General features: G+C 41.4%; 1 protein-coding gene across 1 annotated transcript in view; it reads left to right on the top strand.

Annotated features, from left to right (window-relative positions):
* The window catches only part of SORCS3 (sortilin related VPS10 domain containing receptor 3), an 800669-nt gene extending 791393 nt beyond the window's left edge, over positions 1-9276 (top strand). Inside the window, exons 26-27 of the mRNA XM_061636066.1 lie at positions 7889-8049; positions 9053-9276. Coding sequence (XP_061492050.1) covers positions 7889-8049; positions 9053-9117 — 226 coding nt within the window. The 3' untranslated portion in view covers positions 9118-9276. The remainder of the gene's footprint in view (positions 1-7888; positions 8050-9052) is intronic.
* Positions 9277-24397: the final 15121 nt, after the last annotated feature.

Below are 24397 nucleotides of genomic sequence, written 5' to 3'. Positions count from 1 at the left end.
GGGGCCACACCCACACCAGACTTTGATTTCATGTGAGACAGTCATGGCTTCCCTCAAAGAATCCTGGGAAGTGTAGTTTGTGAAGAGTGCTAAGAGACTCCTATTCCCCTGAAAGAATGGTTTAACAGTCAGCCACTCTGACTGAAGGTCTGTGAGGGGAACAGGGCGTCTCCTAGCAACTCTCAGCACCCTTCACTAACTACACTTCCCAGGATTCTTTGAGAGAAGCCATGACTGTCCAAAGTGAAATAAAGGCCTGGTGTGGATGTGGCCAGGGACAGCTTTGGTTTAAATTTGGGTGGGAGGCTACATGTGTCTGCTGTAGAATAAAAAGGTGGGGGAAAGCCTGAAAAAGAATGATTCTGTTTACAATGTTTTCCTTTTGGAAAGGAAAGGGGCTTCCCTTCTCCCCAGTGCCCACCCACCCAATCTCCTCCCCTCCCACTCCCTGCCCCTTCCCTGGGTCAGTGTTGGACTATGACCTGGGAGACCAGGGTTCGAATCCCCACACAGCCATGAAGCTGACTCGGTGACCTTGGGCCAATCACTCCCTCTTAGTCTCAGAGGAAGACAATGGTGAAGTCACCTCTGAATACCGTTTACCATGAAAACCCTATTCAAAGGGTCGCAATAGGTGGGGATTGACTTGAAGGCAGTCCATTTTCATTTTCAAACATGATGTCATGGCCCCGTCAGAGGACTCCTCAGATGAGGACGACTCGGGAGTAACAGCAGCAGACCCAGGAGCAGCAGACCCAGAAGGAGACACGGAGGAGCCTCCTGAGAATCCAACTCCTTCTCCCCCTCAGCTGCAGAGCACCCCAGATACAGCAGAGGCCCTGCAGCCAGACACAGACAGTGAAGAGGATACTCCCCCCTCACCTGCAGAACATAGACAGCAGAAGGTCAGGCAGAAGAGAGGCAGGCCTGTCTCCTTAAGGCCCAAACGCTGAGGGCTCACACCTGCTGTCAAACCTGCTCCTTATAAGGCACCCCTTGCTTTCAGCTTGTTGCTGACTGCAACGTCAGGCGTGGCTCGTGTATACCTAGTTTCCCTGCAGCATCTCTTGGACTGACCCCTTAGCAATTGATCCCGGACCTCTACTGACCTCGCTTCTGGACTTTGGACTTGGAAAGTAAGCTTCAGACAGGCCTGGCCCTTATCAGGTTCCCTCCTCATTTGCCTGGCAGATTTACAACCAGACTGCCGGCTAAGGACTTTCCTCCCCTGCTAACGACCCAGGCATTTCCAGCCCCACCGGCACTGCTGTCTCAGTGCAGAGCTGACACATGATTGCATAGAAATAGATCCCACTGAACTCAAAAAATATGCAAATGATCAAACCCACCCTCCCTTCTCCTTCCTCCTCCTTCCTCCTATCCCCTCCTCTTGCCCCTTCCCTTCCCCTTCCTTTGCCCCTCACTCACCATCCCCTTCCAATCCCCTCTTTCTCCTTCCCCCTCCTCCCCTTCCTCCTCCCCATGGTCAGTTTTACCTATCTTAAACATGATTGCACGGAAGTAAATACCACTGAACTCTATAAGCATGCAAATGATCAAACCTCCCCTCCCCTCCACCTTCCTTTGCCCCCCTCCAATACGCTCCTTCCCACTCCCCCTCCTCCTCCCCCATGGTCAGTGTTTCCTATCCTAACCAAGATTGCATAGGAGTAAATCCCATTGAAAATAAGCATGCAAATGATCAGACCTGCTTTTCCCTTCTCCTCTCCTCTCCCTTCCTCCTCCCCTGCCCACTCAAGCCCTCCCTCCCTCCCCCCCAGTCAGTTTTACCTATCCTAAGCATGATTGCACGGGAGTAAATCGCACTGAATTTAATAAACATGCAAATGATCAAACCTGTCCTTCTCCTCCCCTCCCCATCCTGCCTGCTCCCCTCCCAGTCCTCCCCTCTGCATTTCCTCCCCTCCCTCCTCCTCCTCCTCCCCTCCCCATCCTCTGTGGTCAGTTTCACCTATCCTAAGCATGATTGCAGGGGAGTAAATCCCATTGAACTCAATAAGCATGCAAATGATCCATCCATTCTCAGCAAACTTGGACAGGATCCCATTTCTTATCTCCTGGATTAAAAAGCAGGGAAATTCACTAATAGGCAAAAAACCTTGTGGTTTAAGAACATACCTATAGCCCACAGCTATTCTATCAAACTTTAAAAAGCAGGGAAATTGGGCAGCTATAGTGAATGCACCAGGGGAGCAGGAGACCTGAACTCCTCTCTGAAATATTGGACTGCCCTACAAATTGGTCAAAATGCAAACACCATTTGGGTTGGTCTTTCACAGTCCAATCCACTTCCTGTGTAGTTTGGAAGAATTTGGTAAAATGTGCCTCTGATCATATGGTGAGTGGTGGCAACACTTGCAATCAGCCCAAATAATAGAAAGAAGACATGTGCTGTGCTGATCTTGTTTTAGCAGGGAGGAAGCAACATTATTAAGACAGTTGATATAGTTCAGATGGTCACTTTGAATATATCTGATTTCCTTTGCGATTTTAGTGAATATGTGGATATGTGAAGTACAGTAACTCTTTGCAAAATTTATACTAAAAAAACTCCAAACATAATTGTGGAATAATGGCACTGACTTCTGCAGAATAGTCTCCAGTGGACCTCAGGAGTGTCTCAATTTGCACAAGATAAAACAGTGGGAGGTGAAATATATTTTAGCAAAATGCTAGGTGTGCTCCATGTTTTTAATTGACTGTGCCCACCTTGTCTTAAATGAAGTGGTTTAAACATAGCAGGCTGAAAATATGCATCCTCTTTTTTCCAACAGCTAGAGTCATTGCTGAAGTAGCAACATATTGGAATCAGTCTGATTTTTCATCTAACTGCAGGTCCAAATTCCACTGTTAATGCACCCAAAATAGAAATAGAACATAACCTCCAGTTTGAAACACAAAAGGCTGTCTTCACCATCATATGACACTGACCAATAAAAAGGCTTTGAAATTAATAAAAATAAATTTGACACAGATTTCTGGGATGAATAGAGGGAAATAAAATTTTCTAGTGTAGATTCTCTGTAGAAACATTAATAACACAGGAAAGAAGCAAAGTAAGACGATCACCAGCAAACATACAAAAATATAATTCTCTATCTTTGGAGATGGCAAGTGTTGCCACCACTCACCATATGCTCAGAGGCACATTTTACCAAATTCTTCCAAGCTGCACAGGAAGTGGATTGGACTGTGAAAGACCAACCCAAATGGTGTTTGCATTTTGACCAATTTGTAGGACAGTCCAATATTTCAGAGAGGAGTTCTGGTCTCCTGCTCCCCTGGTGCATTCACTATAGCTGCCCAATTTCGCTGCTTTTTAAAGTTTGATAGAATAGCTGTGGGCTATAGGTATGTTCTTAAACCGCAAGGTTTTTTGCCTATTAGTGAATTTACTTAGCAAAGAACACTGAAAAATATGTCTCTTGAATTGCACGGACAGCTAGTAATCTCTGGACATTGGTTCCCTAGGGAGACACTCTGTGTTCTGTATCTTCTAATGTTGATAATTTCTTCTCTTTGAGATTCCTAGATACAGTTCAGTTAATTAATGGAAAATACTCACTTCACTAAACATTCACCTTGTTCTGATGTGGTTCAGTGCACTTTGCTTCCCTGGCTGCCTCTAATTCTCAGTGCCATTTTCCTTCTCCCCCCTCCCACTGCCCTGGGCAACATGGGCCATCACTGCTGTTTACTCTGATTGGCTGTGATAACTCACATGATTTTGTTTCTTGGAATCTGTGATGTCATCTGTCAGATATGTCATACAGTCATCTGCAAAACTGCAATTAATCCTACAGTTTAATTAATCAAAAATGCTACAGTTAATTCAAGGAAATGGAGCATGTTGGTCTTGGCTGTGGGTCTCCTCTCACACAGGGTCTCAAGAGAATGATGGAAACTCATCTATGATGGATCTGGAAGGGCATGTTTCTTTTTTTTCACACACTCCCCCAAATAATTACAATAAATATCTAGGCTTAAACATCAATGATAAGCTCTCGTGGAAATCCCACTTGGAGGCCACTCGACTACTTTGTGCTAGGGTTTGCGGGCAGCTAAGGGGATTTTTCTATACCCACGATGGGCAGCTAATTAACCCAATGTTAAAAATCTATGCCGCCAAAGTCCTCCCAAAAATCCTATATGGATCAGAACTCTGGGGCCGTCCAGTTAAATCTAGGCTTGAGGTACTCCAAAATACTTTCATGAGACCAATTTTGGGGTTATCTCGCAGAACACCGTCAGCACATTTAAGAGCAGAACTTGGACTTCCATCCCTGGCAGCAAAATTAGATCTGGCCTACCTTAGGTTTTGGAGAAAGATCTCCATCATGAATGACAGCTCCCTCCCAAAGCTCTGCTGGCTTGAACAACAGAGGACTGGGGGCTGGGCCCAAGGGGGACAGGCAATACTAGACACTTACGATCTTTCTCTAAGCAAGCTTTTTGGCCTTAACCCCACTCAACTTTGAAATTGGGTATTCGATTACGATGTGAACCAAGACAGGGCAACAATTGTTGCGGCCCCTTTTTCATCTTGGTTCCCCTACATTAAATTCAATCATGCCAAACCCCGCTATTTCGACACTTTGTCGTGTGCTCCCTTATGAAGAGTATTCACATGTGGAATAATGCCTAGCTTGGTCTCGTCTCTAATTCCTGATCTGAAGCACAGGGAATTGGAGTCTAGATTGGCAGGCCTAAAAGCATAAGGCCTGGCCCTTGTGTAACACACAGAGCTCAGATTTCAAGTAATGCCCACAGCTTACCTTAAAGGTAGGTACTTGGGAATCCTACGCAGGAGCGACACTGTATCTTTGGTTGTAAGGTACCCGAAGATCTAGTTCATTATATGTTCCAGTGCCCTCTGTAGCCCCTCTGATTAGTTGTATGGGGGGGACATCTTGCGGAGACTGGGTGATCGTGCTTCTGGCCGATAATTACAAGCAGGTCACAATTGCAGTAGCAAATTATGCTCTAGCTGCTAAAAAGCTCAGAGCAAATCATGTAAAAGTTTTATCATCATCAGCCGGATCTGTTTTAACGTTTTAGGTATTAAGGTTTTAAATTTTGTATTGTGCAATGGCCTATGGCTAAATGCAAATAAAGGATTGACTGACTACAATAGGCTGCCACTATTGGATAACACAGCCCAGTCTCTCCAGCTGCTCAGGAATGGGGTGGCTATCTGCAAAATCAGAGTTAGTACCAGGTTCCAACTGAATTTGACAGCCTGCTATCTTTTCGGACCGGCACTGATTTCTTGCAGCAGGCTGTGGATGTAATTGGTGTGGATTTCCCCCCCGATTTCCCCCCCAATTTTAAGTAATTATCTTCGTAATTTCATCTAACTTGATGTATTCATAACAGTGTGTATGTGTGATAAATAGGAAAAAGATAAACCACATGGAACACCGTGATCATTTACATAGGCATTTGTGTTAAACATTACACATTTTTCCACAACCCCCCCAAAAACAAACAGCAGATCAAATCGGCAAGTGCCAAAGCAAGCAGGAACAAAAATGCGCTGATTGGGATGGGACAATGGACTGTCAGAATACAAGCAAATCAGAACTAGAACCCCATCCGTACCCGGGACCCATCCCTTCATCCCAGCTCTGGTTGGGGGGCAATAAGCAAAGAGAGAAGCTTTTTATTTATTTTCCTCAAACCATGTGAAATATCCTTAAAACACAAGAAGAAACTTTACCCCTGTGCAGTCTAGCACATGAGGGTGATTCCAGTGGGAAATTCCAGGGGATTGCCTTTTAAAATCAATGAAGCCAAATGTAAAGGTATAAAGATTTGGGGGGAAAGGATGAAAAGTAAAAGTTGAAGGCAAGGATCACATACACAGATTTGCAAGTAAAGGCAATCTAACTTAGATGGTTGCATGCTACCTGCTTGAGTAGTGCCTTGGGTTTCAGAGCATATACAGAGTTCCTTGTAGAAGAGATAATATGGAAAGGACCATCTTTGGACACTTGCTCAAATGGTTCCAACAGACAAAAACCTAGAGTGATCCTCACATTTTTATAGAATGTCAACACCAGTAAATGCCACTTCCTTAGTGGAGACAGACTGTTCTTTAGTCCAGTTATGAAAATACACTCCATCTCTGATGTCTTACAACTATTTGGGCCAATCAGAAATTACTTAGAGATTTGAGGGTGGGACTGTGAGATTTGAGGGTGGGACTGTGGGAAGCAGTCTAGAGAGAGTCAGGAGCCAGGAAATGGGAGCCAGGACCAAAGAGCAACCAGGATGCAAGAATGGAGGACAAGCCATGAGACAAGACTGAGGAGCAATCAACATCAAAGAAATAACCAGGAGGCAGGATCGGAGAAGAGACCAGGACAAAGAAGCAGTCAGAATCAGAGGGCAAATCAGAAGGTTGGACTGGAGAATAAGCCAAGAAGCAGGATGAAGAGCAAGACCTGAAATGCACAAAACAGTAGAGCTCAGGTAGATCTTGTTGCTTGTGCAAGGCAAAGCTGGACAAGTCCTTTATGCAAGGCTCACCTGGAAAAGTTCCTTATACCCCAGCCAATGGCCAGCCTGCATGAATGGAAGCAGACTAAATCTGGAAAGCTCTTTCCTGAGTGGCTCAGTTATGCAGCTCACCACTTGGGACAGTGGTCAGTAGTTGCTGACAGTAGATCTTTTACTGAGAGGCTACAGTTAATGTGGCTCATCATATGCGGGAGTGGACAGCCATTTCTGCCAAGAGGCTATATCCAGCTCCCTAATTACTCTGACCTTACATCACAAATGACCTAGTCAATTCTGACCAGTTAGCCTTTGTGAAAAAGTATTAACTTGAGAATGTATTTTCATAAACCAAACACTAAAAAAAGGTAAAGGTGTCCCCGCACTTATAGTGCGAGTCGTTTCCGACTCTGAGGGTGACGTCTTGTGACGTTTACTAGGCAGACCGTATATATGGGGTGGGATTGCCAGTTCCCCGGCCTTTCTTTACCCCCCACCATATGCCGGGTACACATTTTACCGACCACGGATGGATGGAAGGCTGAGTGGACCTCGACCCCTTTTACCAGAGATTCGACTTCCTCCTTTCGTTGGAATCAAACTCCAGCCGTGAGCAGAGCTTTGGTTGCGTTACCGCCACTTACCACTCTGCGCCACAGAGGGTCTTAAACCAAACACTAGATAGATGTCTATTCAGGAATTCACTGTGGGGTGTTAAATTCCAGACACCCTATCCTCATAATGCAGTTGGACTACAACTCCTATAATCTCTTCCCCTCAGCCACGTAAGTTAGGGCTAATGCGAGTTGTAGTTCAACATCTGGAAGGCACCACATTAGCTACCTGTGCCCTAGGTGGCACTGTTGAGCTACAATGGTATATAGGAGGTATTCACAGTATCTCTCAGGTTTGAACTATATAATCTAATGCCTCATTCCATTTCCATGATCCTGGGCAGTCACCCCCACCATTTGTTCCAAAAAGTAAGATCTTAATGGGATGTGATTCCAACATGCAATGACCTGAATTCTGCTTCTAATGGCACGAGGAAATTGACTTAATTACACAAAGTGCTGAAGTAAGGTTAGCAGCACAGTCCTGTGCATGTCTACTCAGAAGTAAATCCCACTGAGTTAAAATGAAACAATCCCAGATAAGTGTGTATAGTATTGTAGCCTAAATGTCCTCCTTCAGTGATGTGGGTATATTCTTGTACCATCTACACAATCAGCCAGTTCAATATATACAAAACATATATAAAAACATTTTAAACAATTTTAATATAAAAATAGTTTATGGAGGCAACTGCTACTGTCCCTTAAAAAGGCCACCATACTGAAGCTCTCTTTTCTCCCCCTTTTTAATATAGGAAAATCCCATGGATTAACATCTATGCTCAAGTCCAGCATGACAAGGAGCAGGAAATGATTGGTTCTGTCAGCCAAAATGAAAATGCTCCCAAAATCACTCTGAATGAATTCACAGATCCTGAAGAACTCATGGACAAAGAGATGGACACACGGGTTATAGGTAAACAGCACGGCGGCTCATTCATTGACATCTCAACATTTCATGCTCATCAAGAACAATCTCTGCTCCTTGTCCTCTGCCATCATGGAGTGCACATTCCTGGATCTCCAATGTTAATTCTTTCTGGAGATTTTAGTGGTTCAGCTCTTCTCAGATGCATGAACATTGGCAGGCTAATTTTCTGCAAGTAATGCATACGACACATGGGAAAGGAAGAGATAGTACTTGAAGTTATCTTAGGGTAGCAGAGTTTGAACTGGCAAATGGGAACAGACAGACTGATAGACAGGGAAGGGTACAAAAAAGAAGAGAACAGAAAGAAGAGGAAGTATGTCATAAGCTAACAATTTTTGCTCATCTTATCTCCTTCGTAATCTGACTTTTTTCTTCTCCATTCCTGCTAATTGTCTTTGCAAAGCACTGACCTGCCTGTTTTATTTCTCTAGGGCATGGTATAACGTTTGCTTTGTTTTATGTTCAGAGCCTAAAAAATGTAAACTAGTGTCATCAGTAGAGGCAGTCTTAGTAGTGCTGCATGCTCCTGCGGTCCACTCCATGGCCACCAGGAGCAGGGTGTTTAGTGTTGCAGCATCTGCTTTGTGGGACTTCCTATTGATACCAGACAGGTATCAACACTGTTAAATGGTAATGTCTGTTTCAGGCTTTTTTCTTTTTTCCCCTGAAAGATGACTTAGCTGTGCACACCACTGATCAATATGAATTAAGCTGTATACTGTTCTAGGATGTTTTTATATTGTACACCAACTTGATATTTTTATTAATTTGTGCAATTAAAATAAATAGCATAAGTGATTTGGGGATCCTCTGGCACTTTGCTGATGTGTAGTGAAAGCCCACCCACCGATTTTATAGCAGGGCAAAGAAGGAAAATTTATGCCACAAATGACTACTGGTTGATACATTAAAAATATCCAGAATAAGACTGAGATACAACCAGCAGGTTTGCTGAATTCCATTGACTCTTCATTCTCCTTTTCCTTAGGAAGCATCTCAACGATCTCCAACAGTGAAAGCACAAAGGAAATACCCAACTGCACTAGCGTTTAATACTAGAAATCTACTTTGACTACAGCATTTCTGAATTTTTATTTTTAATTAATAGTATTATTGTTATTATTACAAAGGGAAAGGTCTATGTCATTATTATTATTATTATTATTAGGGAGGGAGGGGTGCAGGGGTTTTGTTTGTTTGTTTTTTTTCCCCAGGGCCACATTCATAAATTCAGTATTTGGAAAACAGTATAATAGAATAATATAAGGCTTAATGGCAACCAGGAGTAGTAAGACCCTGAATTTAATTTAGGGGCACATTTTCTATTTTCCTCTTCCACAAAATAATTGGCCTGTTCTGTCAGCGGCAGTCTCAGAAGGCTATTTAATTGTTCATGCCAGGTTTGTTCCTGTACAATGCAGGGTTCTCCTATCACTTAGTGCCCTGTTGGATTCAATCCACTGAGTATATATATATATATATATATATGTATATTTATTATGTTGTATATCTTTTAAAATGGGGAATAATAAAGCCTTCTGAGGTTAACTATTTGGATTCTCATGAGGGTGGACAGGATGCACAAAATGACTGCTGACAAACCTGACCAAGTTTATGAATGAGGCCCTCACTGGTGCATGTTGATTCTGAGGATACCAATGGCATACTGTAAATAACTACCATGTAAATACCTTTTTATTTCTTGAGAAATAATTTAATGTTTAGTAAAAGATAAATTTAAAATGAATAAACCACACACACACACACCTTCACACCTACATGTGTCACACGAGATCTGAATGTGTACCAGTTGTCTGTCATATTTAACTCTTCTCTCTTTGTATGTGGTCGACAGTGAGGAAGGGAATTCATAAAGAAGGAAATACATTTGGGTTATGAACACTTCAAAATGCAACAAAGATATTTGTTTTTACTCAGAGGTGGTGGGTGGGTGGGTGGGAGCACTTAGTCCAACACACACACACACACAGCAGGTTCTGCAAGAAAGTGTGCTTCAGTTTGAGAAAATAAAGTAACTGAAGCATCTATAGGTTTTGATATTTATTTAGCCTGTGGTGTTGGCCACACCACAATACAGTACTTTGCTCCTAGTCTACTACTGTTTAATCTTTTGTTCTGTTATCTCCCCCACATTTTCTTCTGTTTAGTCATAATCACTAGTGGCATGCCTTAGCGCAAAGCCATTTTACTTTTCCATTTTACTTCTAATTCAGCAAATGATGATGACAACCATGGTTCTGCATGGTTGCTTCCGGCATTTGTAGTTCTAAGCAGGTATCCACTGAAGTGAGTGCATATGAGATCAGAAACACCAGCTTCTGCAAACTACCATGGTATTATTATCCTCACAATTGCAAAGCATCTGATCAGCCATGAGAAGCAATGGGACAATGTCAATAAGATAACAGGCGATGGACCTTTTCATTGCCATGAAGTAAATGGCAGCGGTGAAGCAGATTTTGATGATATTAATGGTGCTGATCAATACTGTGCTTGATTACTTAGCTAGTCTGAAGTCACGTCCATGCCGTAAAAATGCCCATGCTATATGAGAATCATTAAAATTATGGACAAATTAGCCATGAAGATGGCAAATCTACCTGCATCATTATGGCTGTCAGTGAATTCCTGTAAAGCAGCCACGTGGATTTTAAGCTTACTGCACAAAAAGCATGTCTTCCAACCTCCCCTCTCCCTCCTGCCAGAACAGGTTTATTGAAAAGCCATGTGCCCCTTGGGGGCTTCTAGACCCTAAACAACCACATTGAGAGAGAAATAGCTCAGAAATGTGGTTTTAGATGGAACACACAGCTGAAGGAACATTCAACTCAAACACCTCTCAGAATAAGAATAAAGGTAATCATTGAGGCTTCCGCAACTCCTTACGCCATAACACTCAAATAACCACACATAGAAAGGGAAAAAACGCCAAAGTGTCTCAAGGTAAAACCTTATCCTGAAACAAAGTAGCTCTTGATAGAATCAGATACTAAAGATGTAGCCAATTAAGGTAGTTGTGCTGCGTGCATTAATAATTGTGAATGAATAAGTCTAAAAAGGGTTACCATCCTTTCTTCCCCCCACGCAGGGCTCCTGTGTCCTTAACCACGACATGATAGGCAGAAAAGCACTTGCTGAAACTTCTATTGATCTGTCCGTGTTGGTTCTCTCAGTTTCTCATTTTTCCAATCTTACATTCAGTTCTCTACATTTCTGCAGCACTTTGTGTGTGTGTGTTTTAAAACAAACCTCATGCAATTTCTTCAGCATTTTAGTGTGAATTTCTCCTAATAAACACATATTTGTAAGCAGGTTTGACTAATGCACATATTTTGGCAAGTAATTTCTTCTAACATAATGCCTTTTTGTATGTTATTTTCATGAATATATTCATTTTTATGCACACTTCATATATGCATTTTGGTAAACATTGCTTGGTTGGAGGATTGCATCACAAGATTTGGATAAGTGCAAATTTTGAAGGATGGCTGTGTTGTGGTTCTCATATTGTTTCCGTTTTATACATTCTGCTTTAAATGCAAACTGATCAAATTTCTTCCCCATCCCTACTTGCAGAGACGCCCCTAGGCATTGGGAAGCGGGGCAGTTGCCCCGGGCCCCGCGCTTGCGGGGGGCACGCTTGGTGATCTGCTCACCAGCCGGCTCCTCCCTCCCTGCCTGCTCGCCTTTGCTAGGCAGGCGCAGCACTCGCTCGCTCTATTTCCATCCGGGATGGGGGCTTGATTGCCTGCCCACCCACATGCCATGCCAAAGCCGCCACTGCTGCCACCGCTCCTGCTGCCATCAGTGAGTGGTAGCCACCCCGGGGACAGCGAGCTGGGACAGCGGTTCCGGGACTGGTGCCTGCGCACCTACAACAGTGACTCGGCCAAGACCGTGACCCGGAGCAAATGTGGGGGAGGCAACTTTGCTTTTGCCCCGGGCCCCGCACGTGCTAAGGGAGGGCCTGCCTACTTGGAGATATAATAATGAGGTAAGCTGTACCTGATTAACCTCTGCCTGAAGTTCAGGTGTTAAAACTCTGGAATGCCTGTTAAAAAGGGGGAAGTGGCAACCCTATTTAATGGTAAGATTTTTCTAAGATTTTGGAGATAAGGACACAGCCTGAGAAGTACAAGCACACTGCCCTGAATTGTATTTAAGGGTGCAATCCTATACACGCTTATCTGGGAGTAAGTTCCATTGAACTCTATAAGACTTACTTCTCGGTAGAAGTGCACAGGATTGCATTATACAATCGTTAGGCTTGGAAAATGGGCCAAGAATTTAGAAGGATTATTGTTTTTCTCTACACATTTTACATTTCTGCTTCCATTTGAGCCGGAAGATAAAACCTTCCCATAAAGAAACAAAAATCTATAGAATTATCCAGAAAGCATCAAAAAAGCAGTATGGATTGGAATTCTTGGACAGCTGCAGAACCTTTGGAGTGGTGATGTTAAAAGACTGGTGCAGCTTTATTAGCTTAAAAATTGATAGGTCTCCTATTCCTAAAAAGTTCCTCAATGTAAAACAACTGTTACAATTGCTGTTTTGTTCCATTAAATGAGCTTTCAAAAATACTAGGCAGGTAGTATATTTCTGCAAATATATTTATTTATTATTTATTTATTTAAGCCATTTCTATACCACTTTATATTATTTGGGAAACAAATCTCAAAGCAGTTTACAACCCAGATTATAACATTGAACAAAACATCAGAAAATATTAAAAGAAAACATTACAAATTCAGGCCAAATAGAAAAGACACATTCAAAACAGCATAATTAACAGAAAAATAAAAATATTCTCTTAAACATAGGCATTATGAGTTAAGAATCAAACACAAAATACAAACTCCCAAAACAGCATCAATAGTTAATGAAAACAACTATACTAGGAGCTGCATCCCCCCAGTAATCCCTCCCCAATATGTCCTTAACAGTCCTCTATGTCTAAATCTTACTCTGATTCATCCCCACAAACCATACAGATAACCTATCTCCAGCCAAACCACCATAAGGAACAAATGAATTCTTCTACTGCTGCTGCTGCTGCCGCCACCTTCCCCTCCTCCTCCTTTGCTAAGCTGATGCGGCTGCCTTCACCGCCACTGGCCTTGCCTGTTGGAGCGGGGGGCATCCTACATGGCAAAAGTCTTGGCGGTGCTGGCAGAGGTGGTGGAGTAGGCAGCAGTGGGGCTCTTGCTGCTGCTGCTGCTGCTGGAACCCCAGCTATCTACTATCATTGCCATTTCTGGCCCTGAACATTTCTAAACATTCAAGGGACCTTTAAGCCTAACATATCATCTTAATTAGACAGTGGATTTATTTCCATGGGGTGCTGAGCCCTAAAACCTGTGGTATCCCGGAGTCATGTTCTTAAGCTTGTCGATTCACTGCCCCTCATTCATTTTAAATGAGTTCCCTATAATTTAATTTGTTCCTACATTCCAGAACAGGATCTCATAGCACCATTCCAGGGGGTGCTGAAAAAGTTTATATATTGCCACTATAATGTTCTGAAAAAAATTGATTTTTATCCCATCCTTCCATTAAGAAGCTCAGGGCAGCATACGTAGTCTTCTCCCTGAATCCTCACCAAAAACCTGTGGGATATGTTAGGCTGAGACTAGGGATGGGGGAGAAAGTTGATTTTGCATTTAAAGGTGATTGTACCAAATTTGCACTTTCTGAAACTGAAGCACAGCTATTGTTTGAAATTCATATTTCTCCAAATGTTGCCATGCAGTTTTCCAGCCAAGTAATATGTACAAAAGAATGCACATACTAGTGGAAAGTGGGCACAAAATTGCATATATTACTGAAGACAACATACAATAATGCACAAATTGCTTTGCACAAAAGCATATATTAAGCAAAATTACATAAAAATATATTTATTAGGAGAAATTCACACTAAAATTCTGACAAATCTTCATGATGACTTAAATATTATTTTTCCAAATTGCTGCAGAAATATGGATAACTTAATATAGATTGGGAAAATGAGAAAGGGAGAGAACTGAAATTGACAGAACCATCCATGTATTCCTAGCTGAGAAACTGACTAAAATGGGAAGCTTTATGACTAGCCAGGGATTTCAGTAGTGGTCTCCCCAGTTTATGTCCAACACTCTAACCATATCCAACACTCTAACACATTGGCTTGCAGTGCTGAAATGCAAACCATGTGGAACAAAAAAACCCTACTACTTAAATCTTAACTCATGGCTTGTGATCTCTGGCTGTGTGTTAACACAAACCAGCAAAATGGCATGGCTCCTTCCCAATTATATAGTTGGTATTACAGGACATAGATCAATAAACCTTCAGCAATCCCCACACACAGGTCACTGCAGGGTGTTCTGTGTCTTTTAAGTTATATATTATACATATACCAACTTGCCTATTATGTAAACAGAGGAATAGTGCAATCCTAGCATTTTAATTCAGTACATTGATGTCAATGAAACTTACTCCTAGGTAAATTGGTATAGGAATTCCAGCCAGAGAAAAAGAAGAAAGATTATTGGGGGGGGGAGGGAGATAAGGGGAGAAAAGAGAAAGAAAAAGTGTGGGAGGGACAACACCTAATACAGTATGTTTGTAGGTCAAATGGTTAGCAGTTGGAGAAAACAGAAAGTGCCAGCAAAATATATTGGCCAAGTCGTGATTCTTTAATCCTCCTTCCTTGTTTGAACCAGGTGCTGTATGACATTTTGTCTTCCAGCCCTAAAGACCCCCATCTGTGCAGCCTGTATTTGACTCAAGCCCTGAGTTCACTACTGTATATGCTATGCCAACCTAGGATACAAAGCACATCTGCTTAATCCTATACCAATCAGGTTGCCAGGGGACTATATTAACCCAACTCACCAACCTCTCTTGGAGTCCTGCATGGAATACTGCTTGGCCAAATTGACAGAACAGAGATGCAAATGCTCTGTTGTTGGAACGTGACAAACTGACCCAGTTTTTCCTCCTCCTCTATCATTATAAGATTTAAATGAGACAGACAACTGCAATACTTATTTTAAATGAAGTAAGACAAATGCATGACTCATATATACACATAAGTACATCTATATACTGTTATTGGTTTTATTGTTCCATTTGGATATTTCTACTGTAAAAAAAAGACAGTGGTTTTGAAATTGTTGAAAATAAATGTATTTTTGTACATCAGAGCTGCCAGTTTGAATTCTTTTGGTGTCTTCTTGTTGATGGTGATGCTTCATCTTGTGGAACAGATTTCCCTGTCCCAGTTCTGCATAAGATGCACTTCACCCAGTGGTGTCAGGATGTTGGGGCAGGAGTCCAGGGCCCTGCTCAGCAGAATGAACAGAAGGGCACCCAAATGCAGAGAGGCTGGTTTACCACAGTTTCAAGTGAGTGATGTAACATACATAGGCCCATCTAAAATGTCCCAACCTCCCAATTAAGCCCAGAGACTAAAATTATCTAATTGCACCACTGATTCTACCTCCACTGTCTTCACTTGCATAGGAAAGATTAGGGTTTAATCAGAAAAAAATAAGCGATTGGGATATATATTGGACTTAAGCATGACTAATGTTCTTGGGATTGTCTGTTTTCAGCAGTTTCATTTGCAGGAAACCTACTTCTGCTTTCCCCCAATGTATGCAGTGTTCTCTGTAAAATTCCACTTTAGATTTTTGCTAGTGCCATGCCAAATGTTGAAGGCAAATAAACAAACAAAAAAGGCATTGGGGCACTGAAATGTTCATTGGAAGAGTACCCCCCCCCAAAAAAAACCCCTTACTTTTACATGCCAACTCACTATTTGTTGCCCAGATCATGTCTGGCCATTTTTTTTGGTCTCAGCCTTCTTTCTAACAATACTGGTCCAGATACATTATTAAACCATGCTTTGCAGTATGTGAATGAGCCAGCCCCCCTCACCATCTCTGCTCTGACCAGGAGATTTAAACTAATTGCAATTTGTTGTTATATCCAACAAGAACAAACTGTGTTTACTTTAAATTAAGATTTATTAAAACAAGACAAGATCAAACCATGGTTTGATCAAGTGGTCAAACAAACAAGTAGGGGCTTGAATTCAGGGCTTGATCAGGCTTGCTTTAAACTATAGATGATGATGAAATTTATTACCTGCCCTTCACCAGTAGGTCCCAGGGAGAGTCACAACAATATAAAATACATTATTAAAAACATTTTAAAATGAATTACACTCACAACTAGAGAGAGTCCTAAAAATATGCATCTCAGGTATAGAGGTGAAGAGGTGCATCATCTGATTCAGGTCATTGTCATATCAATAATCCAGTTATGTGCGGATGGCACTGTTGCTAAGAAGAACAAAGGCCAATATGAAACCACCACTAATATTATGTAAATCACTTAGAGGTTTTGATTATTAAGTATTATATAAATCCTGTTAAATAATAAATAAAACATGGAACAGAAGCAGCAGTCAATCAAGGTCCAAAAAACATTCACTGCTTCGTACCAGAGCTCTTCAACAATGTTAGGGATTGGACTGGAGAAGGAAGGGGTGAATGTGTGTCACGGATACTCTTGTGCCACTTGATTAAACCAATATGTGCATGGGGATGCATTTTGCGGGAGGAGAAATGTTTCTGAGACCCCTCCCATTTTACCTCGGTACTTCTTTTGACATTTAAATTCACTTCTCAGTTTGAAATGCCCAAGTTTAAAGTGAAATTCTTGAAAGCTCAGGATTGTAGAATCTGAAAATACTTTAGCTTCTCTTTCCAGCATACTCAAAATCTTCATGGCATCATTTTTTCTTTCATATGCTGAACATTTCTGCTGAGTTTTGTGTGAGAAAATCAAGGTATGGAGGACAAAGGTGTAAAACGATGTTACACTGGCCACCGAGATGATGCACAGGCTTACATTATTTCTCTGTGTTCTAAAGTCCTCATTATCCACATCTTTTGATATTACTCTTTAATGTCTTCGTGGAGTCTCATAACAGTTACAGCGTTATGTTCCTAATGGAACCTTAGGAAGTTGCATTGATCTAATATTCTCATTAACCAAATATCTGTTACATCTTTCATAGCATTTAGTTAAATGTGGTTTTAATGCAATCCCAGTCTTGTCACATCTGCATCAATGGATGGATCCAAAGGTGCCCATCCATTCACAGAAGAATGGAAGGGACTTCGATCTGGCAGAGACTTCTACAAACAGAATGGGGAACACATTTTTTGGCTGATTTCCTCCTTCCCCTGTAGCTTGCAATGTCACCCTGACCTCCCCCACCACTGTTCTGGATGCTGTCCCCAGCTGTCTGGAGCAATGTGTTTGGGGAAGGGAGGGTGTAGGGGGTGAGGGTTATTGGGAAAATCTCACCCCTTCTTCCGTTTTCAGGATCCAAGATTATCTCATTCATGGGTGCAATTCACTCCACTGATGGATCTCTGGATCAAGCTCAATGGGTACTTCCATGTTGCTGAAAAGCTAGGATTTTCCAATGCAATTCCTATGAATGACTTACTGCAAAAAAAATGCTTTGGCCCAAAGTAAGGAAGAGGTTAGATACAATATTTTATGTGTGTGTAGAAGGGCTTTGAACATTCATTTGCTACCTTGAAAGTAAAAGCATCTGACTCGGCTTGCACCAATTTTGTGTACAAACCCCTTTCTCCACACTTAAGCCATTACATCTACTGTTCACCTTGCAACCCACTCTTTATAATCTGAATCTAGGAGACATCAGGTTATGTTCGAAAGATCATAAATTAGAAAACAACTTACAGAAAGACAGCAAAACAATTACTATCAGTTGGTTTTAAAAGTCAGACATGAAACAGAAATTACACACACACTAAGACTTTTTCTCTCATTCCGTTTACTTGTCATTCTCCCTAGTGCAGTCATGCAGTTATTAAGCATTATCAAAGCGCCATTGCACCCCTGGCATATTATTGTAATATATCAGCTGAATGCAATTCTCTCTCCATGTATCTTGGTACTACATCATCGGACTGATGGCTGACAGAAACACAAAATACAGAGACAAATATGATCAGCACTGCTTTTCCAGAAATAGATGGGTCACTTTATGATGAAGGCAGAGAAATGGTAACAATAAAGACCAATAACTCTATACAGTAGGGCCCCACTCATACGGCAGGTTAAGTTCCAGACCCCTGCCGAAAAGCGAAAACTGCCAAAAAGCAGATCAGCTGTAGCACGGGGGTCTGGAACCTAATCCGCTGATTGCACTGGAAGAGAAGATCAGCTGTAGAGCACTACAGCTGATCTTCCCCTCTTCCGTCGAGATCAGCTGGAGAGCGGCGAGCTCCAGTCCCCCTCCAGCTGATCGCCCCACTGGCGCCGTATTAGAAGAACGCCAAAAAGCAGGGCGCCGAGAAGCGGGGCCCTACTGTATTGTAAAGCCGCAAGAGTGGCTGTATACTATAGCCAGCATGGATTTTTCACATTCCGCAGTGTTAAATTAAAAATACTCCCCATGCCATTCTGATGCTTGCCATAAGCTGATTTCAAAACAAAACTTTACAGGAGACCTGGCCTCCTTACCATATGCTCAGAGGCACATGTTACCAAATTCTTCCAAGCTACACAGGAAGTGGATTCGTCTGTGAAAGACCAACCCAAATTATGTTTGCATTTTGACAAATCTGTAGGGCAGTACAATATCTCAGAGAGGAGGTCAGGTCTCCTGCTCCCCTGGTGCATTGACTATAGCTGCCCAATTTCCCTGCTTTTTAAAGTTTGATAGAAATATCTATGGGCTATAGATACTTTCTTAACCCGCAAGGTTTTTTGCCTATTAATGAATTCTATATCGTGACTTAAGGGATCCTAGCAATCCTTGTACCCAACCTAAATTCAAAAGTTTGGGCAACTGAAGATATCACCCCTGTTGTGTCTGTGCCCTTCTATTTCATTTGTACAACACCCAGCAAAACCATATAGCCCATTTATTAAATGTGAAGCAAAATTGTGCATATGCACACACTCACACATACTGCAGCTCCACAATAATATAGGAAAGGGCGAGAATGATATAGGGAGTATCTTCATTATTCATCATATAGGATGCCACATTGGCTAATGTAATGGAAACAACTGCGACAACTAAGACTGGTTCATGGTCTTTGACTGCCCTGTAGGGCATAGTCATTGACACAGGTTAGAAACTGAGATGTGTCAAATGTTTTTAGCTGCACTAGGGGCTGTTGTAGAGACCAGGGTACCTTACTAAGCATCATGCAAGCATGCAGTTCATAATTGGATAGGTGCTATCGCTGACACCTTCACCGTGACCCTAAACATATTATCAAGGATAATTCAGATAATTGCCATTTTAGATATGCCCCAGCATTTTGATTCTAACAAACTTCATTTTGTCAGGGAAGGTGAACCAGGACAATATCTAGCACCTACAGCAGGACTGACTTTTACTCATTATGCAAAGAGATGAACTATGAACATGCTTTTTTCTCTGCCTAGCTCCTGATACAATCAAGCCATCCAAGATGTGTCTGCAAATTGACCATCTTAGAGCCCTGGAGAAGGAAGCTCCACATCCAAGGTACTGCAACCACCTGTAGACATTAGTACCCATCAAGGTTAGAAGTCTCTACTCAGCAAGTGTACAAGAAAAATCTCTTTGCACTTCACACTTATTACCCATGGTGGGTAAATTAGAGCCTACTAATAGGCTGGGTGTGTTTTGCCCTGCTTGATCTAGAAAAACCACTTCCTCAGGTTACCCAGCCTACAAGAAAGAAGCAAGTAGAGTTTAGAAAGCAGTTCAGTTGAAGTGGACCCAGGCTAGTTACTTTTGCTCACTTTCCTACTCTTTTCCCCATCTTCCTTCCCCACCTCCATCTTTGTTATTTTATACTCAGTGTCATTGAAGCTCCGGGGGGGTGCATAGTCTCATGTTTCCTCCTCCAAGCCTTTATCCAGGAAAGTCTGCACAAGGCTAAATGGGGCTTATAAAGGCTTTCCCTTGTCCTCAGCTCCTCTATCACAGACTTACAGAGGGCAACTCCTGATCCTCAGCATCCCCCTAAAGAAGAGGCCCTCTTTCTTTCATTCTGAAATACATAAAATCAGTTGTCTGATGTCTTTTCCGTATCTAATTCTGCCTTTCTTTCCCCTTTTTTGATACGTTCAAGCAAAATACCTGTGCTGTCTTCTAGTGGTGTTACTCTCAGTGGTGTTACTCCTCCTTCCAACCCAATTGGACTCCTCACATGTTTATCTGGCACCTATCATCCTCCCCTTTCCTTATTTGGTGTCAGCCTTTTCCCACCTTTTCTCTAGCCTTCTCGTAGCACCAGCACATTGTTCCTTCCCACTCTATCTGTCCCTTTTTTCTCTATCCTCTTTAAATTTAACCAAATAGTTGTCAGTCCAATATGAGTGCTATCAATGCAACTAATTGATTTCCCTATTCTTATACATGCATTCAATTATTCTCACAGCTTCTCATATCATTGGTAATTCCCCATATTAGAAAGGCCCAATGGTCCGCATGGTATACTGTGATTCCTGGCATAAGACCCAAAATTAAACCACTGACATGAGTAGATGAGGACACATAGCAATAGACAGTTAGCAAGCTCATGCTTACATGGTGCTAATCCAGGTGTTCTCTGACTCCACCACTTCCTTCCAGCACTTACAAATAAGGGCAGGAACTCCTCTCTTTTCTTCCATACCCCACACAAAAGACCAGCAGTTTTGATTGGTGGTCTCCACTGGACTCTATGACCTGGATCCTAAGTGGGTATCTGAGATCCAATGGAAGATCCCTCAAGCAGAAGTGGAAGGCAGTTTTTGCTGATTCTGCCTGCAATCCCTGCTATGTTCAAGGAGCCAGATGATTTCTTTTTGAAAGATGAGATTTGAGAACTCTCTCTCCCGCATCATCCCTCTGTGTATTGTAGTATACACTCCAGTTTGACAGGTCATCATAAGCTTTTATGGGATAAATTTGGGGCGTGTGGAAGAGAGTGTAGCCAGGAAACAAATAACTTACTTCTGAATATCAGATTTTTCTTACGTACTAACACTTCAACTAAGATGGCCTAAAAAGGATTCCATACTTTACCAGCATACACTACTTTTCTTTGAAGATAGAGCTTTCAATAACCTCGTGGCTTTTGAAGCCACAACACTTGTTACTAGCTTCAGGACCAATAAGAGCTCACAGATTGATACAAAGTCAAATGTTTGGAAGAAAAAGCAAGTGTTCCTCTTTTTCATCTGCTATGCAGTATGAAAAAAATGTAAGGAGACATACAACATGAAGAAAAATAACAGAGATGTCTAAACTTTCCAGCTGCTGGGGACTGCAAAACAAAGAAGCCATAGGTTTGAATGTTCTATGTTTTTAAATATATATATATATATATAAATAATAATTTCCCCTACAATCTACTGGGAAAGAAAAAGTGAGGCAGAGGCACAAGAGTGAAACTGAATGCAGCCATCTGAGGGCCCAGATGTTTGCTGGAAAACTATGAAAAGTCAGAACACTTTAATGGATGGACCAATTAGCATTAAATTTTAAAGTGAACGTCAGACTGTGGCATTTTTTGGCCAGCTGTCTGGAATAAATTAGGGATTCACTGGCCTTTTTTTCACCTGGTTTAATATTCATCTTGTGGATCTCTGCGTGTGGAATAATTTTCATTTTCATTTTATTTCCTTTAAAGTGCCTGACCCATCTTTCTGTCATAATATGTAATGCAGTTTATAGTACAATAAATGAAAAATCTCCAAGGGGAAAAAAGTATATCCTATAATTTATTTATTTAAATGATTTATATACCACCCTTTGCGCAAGTCACAGGATGGTTTACAACAGTCAACTAAGATTTTAAAAATCCATAAAATACCACAGTACTTAAGATACAGCAGCATAGCAACTCCTAACAATTCACTAAGTAGCAATATGTTAACAACAGCAGCAGTAGCTAATCCATTTGTCCGTTCATGTTTTATCAACAGGTCAATGTCTTTGTGTATGAGGCTTTGTCCCCTCAAGGGAATAAACTCATTTGGTTAAGAGGTCATTGCAGTGAGGAAACACTCACAACTTCTCTCAAGCAGGCAGACATTTGTACATGTGACATTATGTACATACATGGATAGCAACCACGCCCCTGCTGGCTTTCTACCTGCATATCTGTTTGTGTAGCTTATCGAGTTAGTTTACCCAGGAGCCTGGGTTAGGTCAAAGAAGGGAGGAGCAGAGTAATCTGTCCTGGCCTTCTCACCCAGCTGCCAAACTTGCTTGGCTGCTTAACATGTTTGATGCTTTATCACTGGGGCTCAGATAATGCATCAGATGGGGCTCACGTCTTACCCACAGCGCAAGAAAAAGCTCCATGTGGGAAGTGAATTCATGATATTTTGTTCTGGGATTGAATTGAAGTACATGTACCTAGGAAAGCTGCAGGGTACAGACCAGTGGTGAGATGATTAGTAAGATGAAAGACAGAACACTGACAGATATCCCTTGGCCTCTTCAAGTAAGTTAAGCACATATATATTAAAAAACCCTGCACTCCACCTATCAGAGTTTCACCATTTTGATAATTTTTAAAATTTATTTGAATGGATCATGGTAAAAAAATGTCGGTGAAATTTTCAGCATAACATTAGAATGACAAGTGTCTGATAATGTGTAAGTTCCATAGCTAGAACATAACATAAGAACCTAAGAAGAGCCTGCTAGATCAGGCCAGTGGACTAGTCCAACATCATGTTGTCACAGTGGCCAACCAATTGGCCATGGGAAGCTTGCAAGCAGGACCTGGGCGCAAGAGCACTCTCCCCTCCTGCAGTTTCCAGCAACTAGTATTCAGAAGTGTACACCTCCAGCTATGGAGGCAGAGCATAGCCATCATGGATAGTAGCTATTGAGAGCCTTTTCTTCCATGAATTTGTCTAATCCTCTTTTAAAGCCATCCAAGTTAGTGGCCATCACTGCCTCTTGTGGGAGCAAATTCCATAGTATAACTATGCAGATTGGGGGAGCAAGTTAAGTTGGTGTGGAAGAAAATGTATGTTTGTTCACCCAACTATAGCACACCTAGGATCCACCCAGCTCCATTGTGATTTGTGCAGCATACACATATACTCCCTCTTGAGGGATAACCCACCTCCAATGCATTACATCTGCCATGGTTATGGAGACATCAGTGTATATTAATATATTATTTCACAAATTGATTAGGAGAACTGCTAGGCAGGACTCCAGAAACTCATGCTAATTTCCCCGCCAATAAAATATGTGTGTTCCTTGGGTGAAGGAGTTACTGTTATTAAATATAATAAAAAACTCACTTATAATGATAAACTGTAATTTTCATTGCTTAATTAATCTATTTCTCAGCTGGAGAGCAAGGTGCTTAATTGGCTAAAAATCTTCACAACCAACTATAATCAATTGATAGCCCTAGAATAAAGCATTATATTTTGAAAGTGTCTTCATCTGTTTTAATCACTGGCAGTTTTGAAATTTAGTAACATGATCATCTCATTTTTTATGCTAGTAGGTTTTGTCTCCTAAATTAAAAACACACATGCATGCACACAAACACAGATGAAACTCATACCCATTCTGTCTTCAGTACGTTTTGAGGCTCAAACGTTGCTTTCACAGAGTTTATTTATTTGTTTGTTTATTTGTTTGTTTAATTTGTATCCCGCCCTTCCTCCCAGCAGAAGCCCAGTGCGGCAAACAAAGCACTAAAACACTTTAAAACATCATAAAAACAGATCTTAAAATACATTAAAACAAAACAGCATTAAAAACATTTTTAAAAAACAACTTTAAAAAAGGGTTAAAAACATTATTATTAATATTCTGTGGGGGGTTCACCCCGCATATTTTGTTTTCTTTAAAATATGTCATTATACTGGGCAACCTAACTGGAGTGGGGGAAGCTGCTTATTCTTGCCAATTTTCAAACTCAAAATGGGCCTTATACAAGCAGGTTTTTTTTTTAATGTGGACAGAAATATACAGAATTCCTGTATATTAAGCAGACTTTCTCTATCTGTTCTTCCTCTCTCTAGGGAATGGGCACCTCTGTCAATTCCAGTTTCTCTCAATTTCTCATTTTTCCAATCTTAAATTCAATTTCCACATCTGTTTGTGATTAAAAAAAATCCTCTTGGAAATTCATCAGCATTTTAGTGCAAATTTCTGCTAATACATATTTGTATGAAATGTTGCCTAATATACATATTTTTGCAAATAATTTTCCTCAAATATAATGTATTTTTGTATGTTATTTTCATGAAT

This window comes from Rhineura floridana, chromosome 7 (genome assembly GCF_030035675.1).
Source record: "Rhineura floridana isolate rRhiFlo1 chromosome 7, rRhiFlo1.hap2, whole genome shotgun sequence".
Taxonomy (NCBI): Eukaryota; Metazoa; Chordata; class Lepidosauria; order Squamata; family Rhineuridae; genus Rhineura; species Rhineura floridana.
Note: the sequence above shows the minus strand (reverse complement) of the source record. Positions and strands in the feature narration are given on the sequence as shown.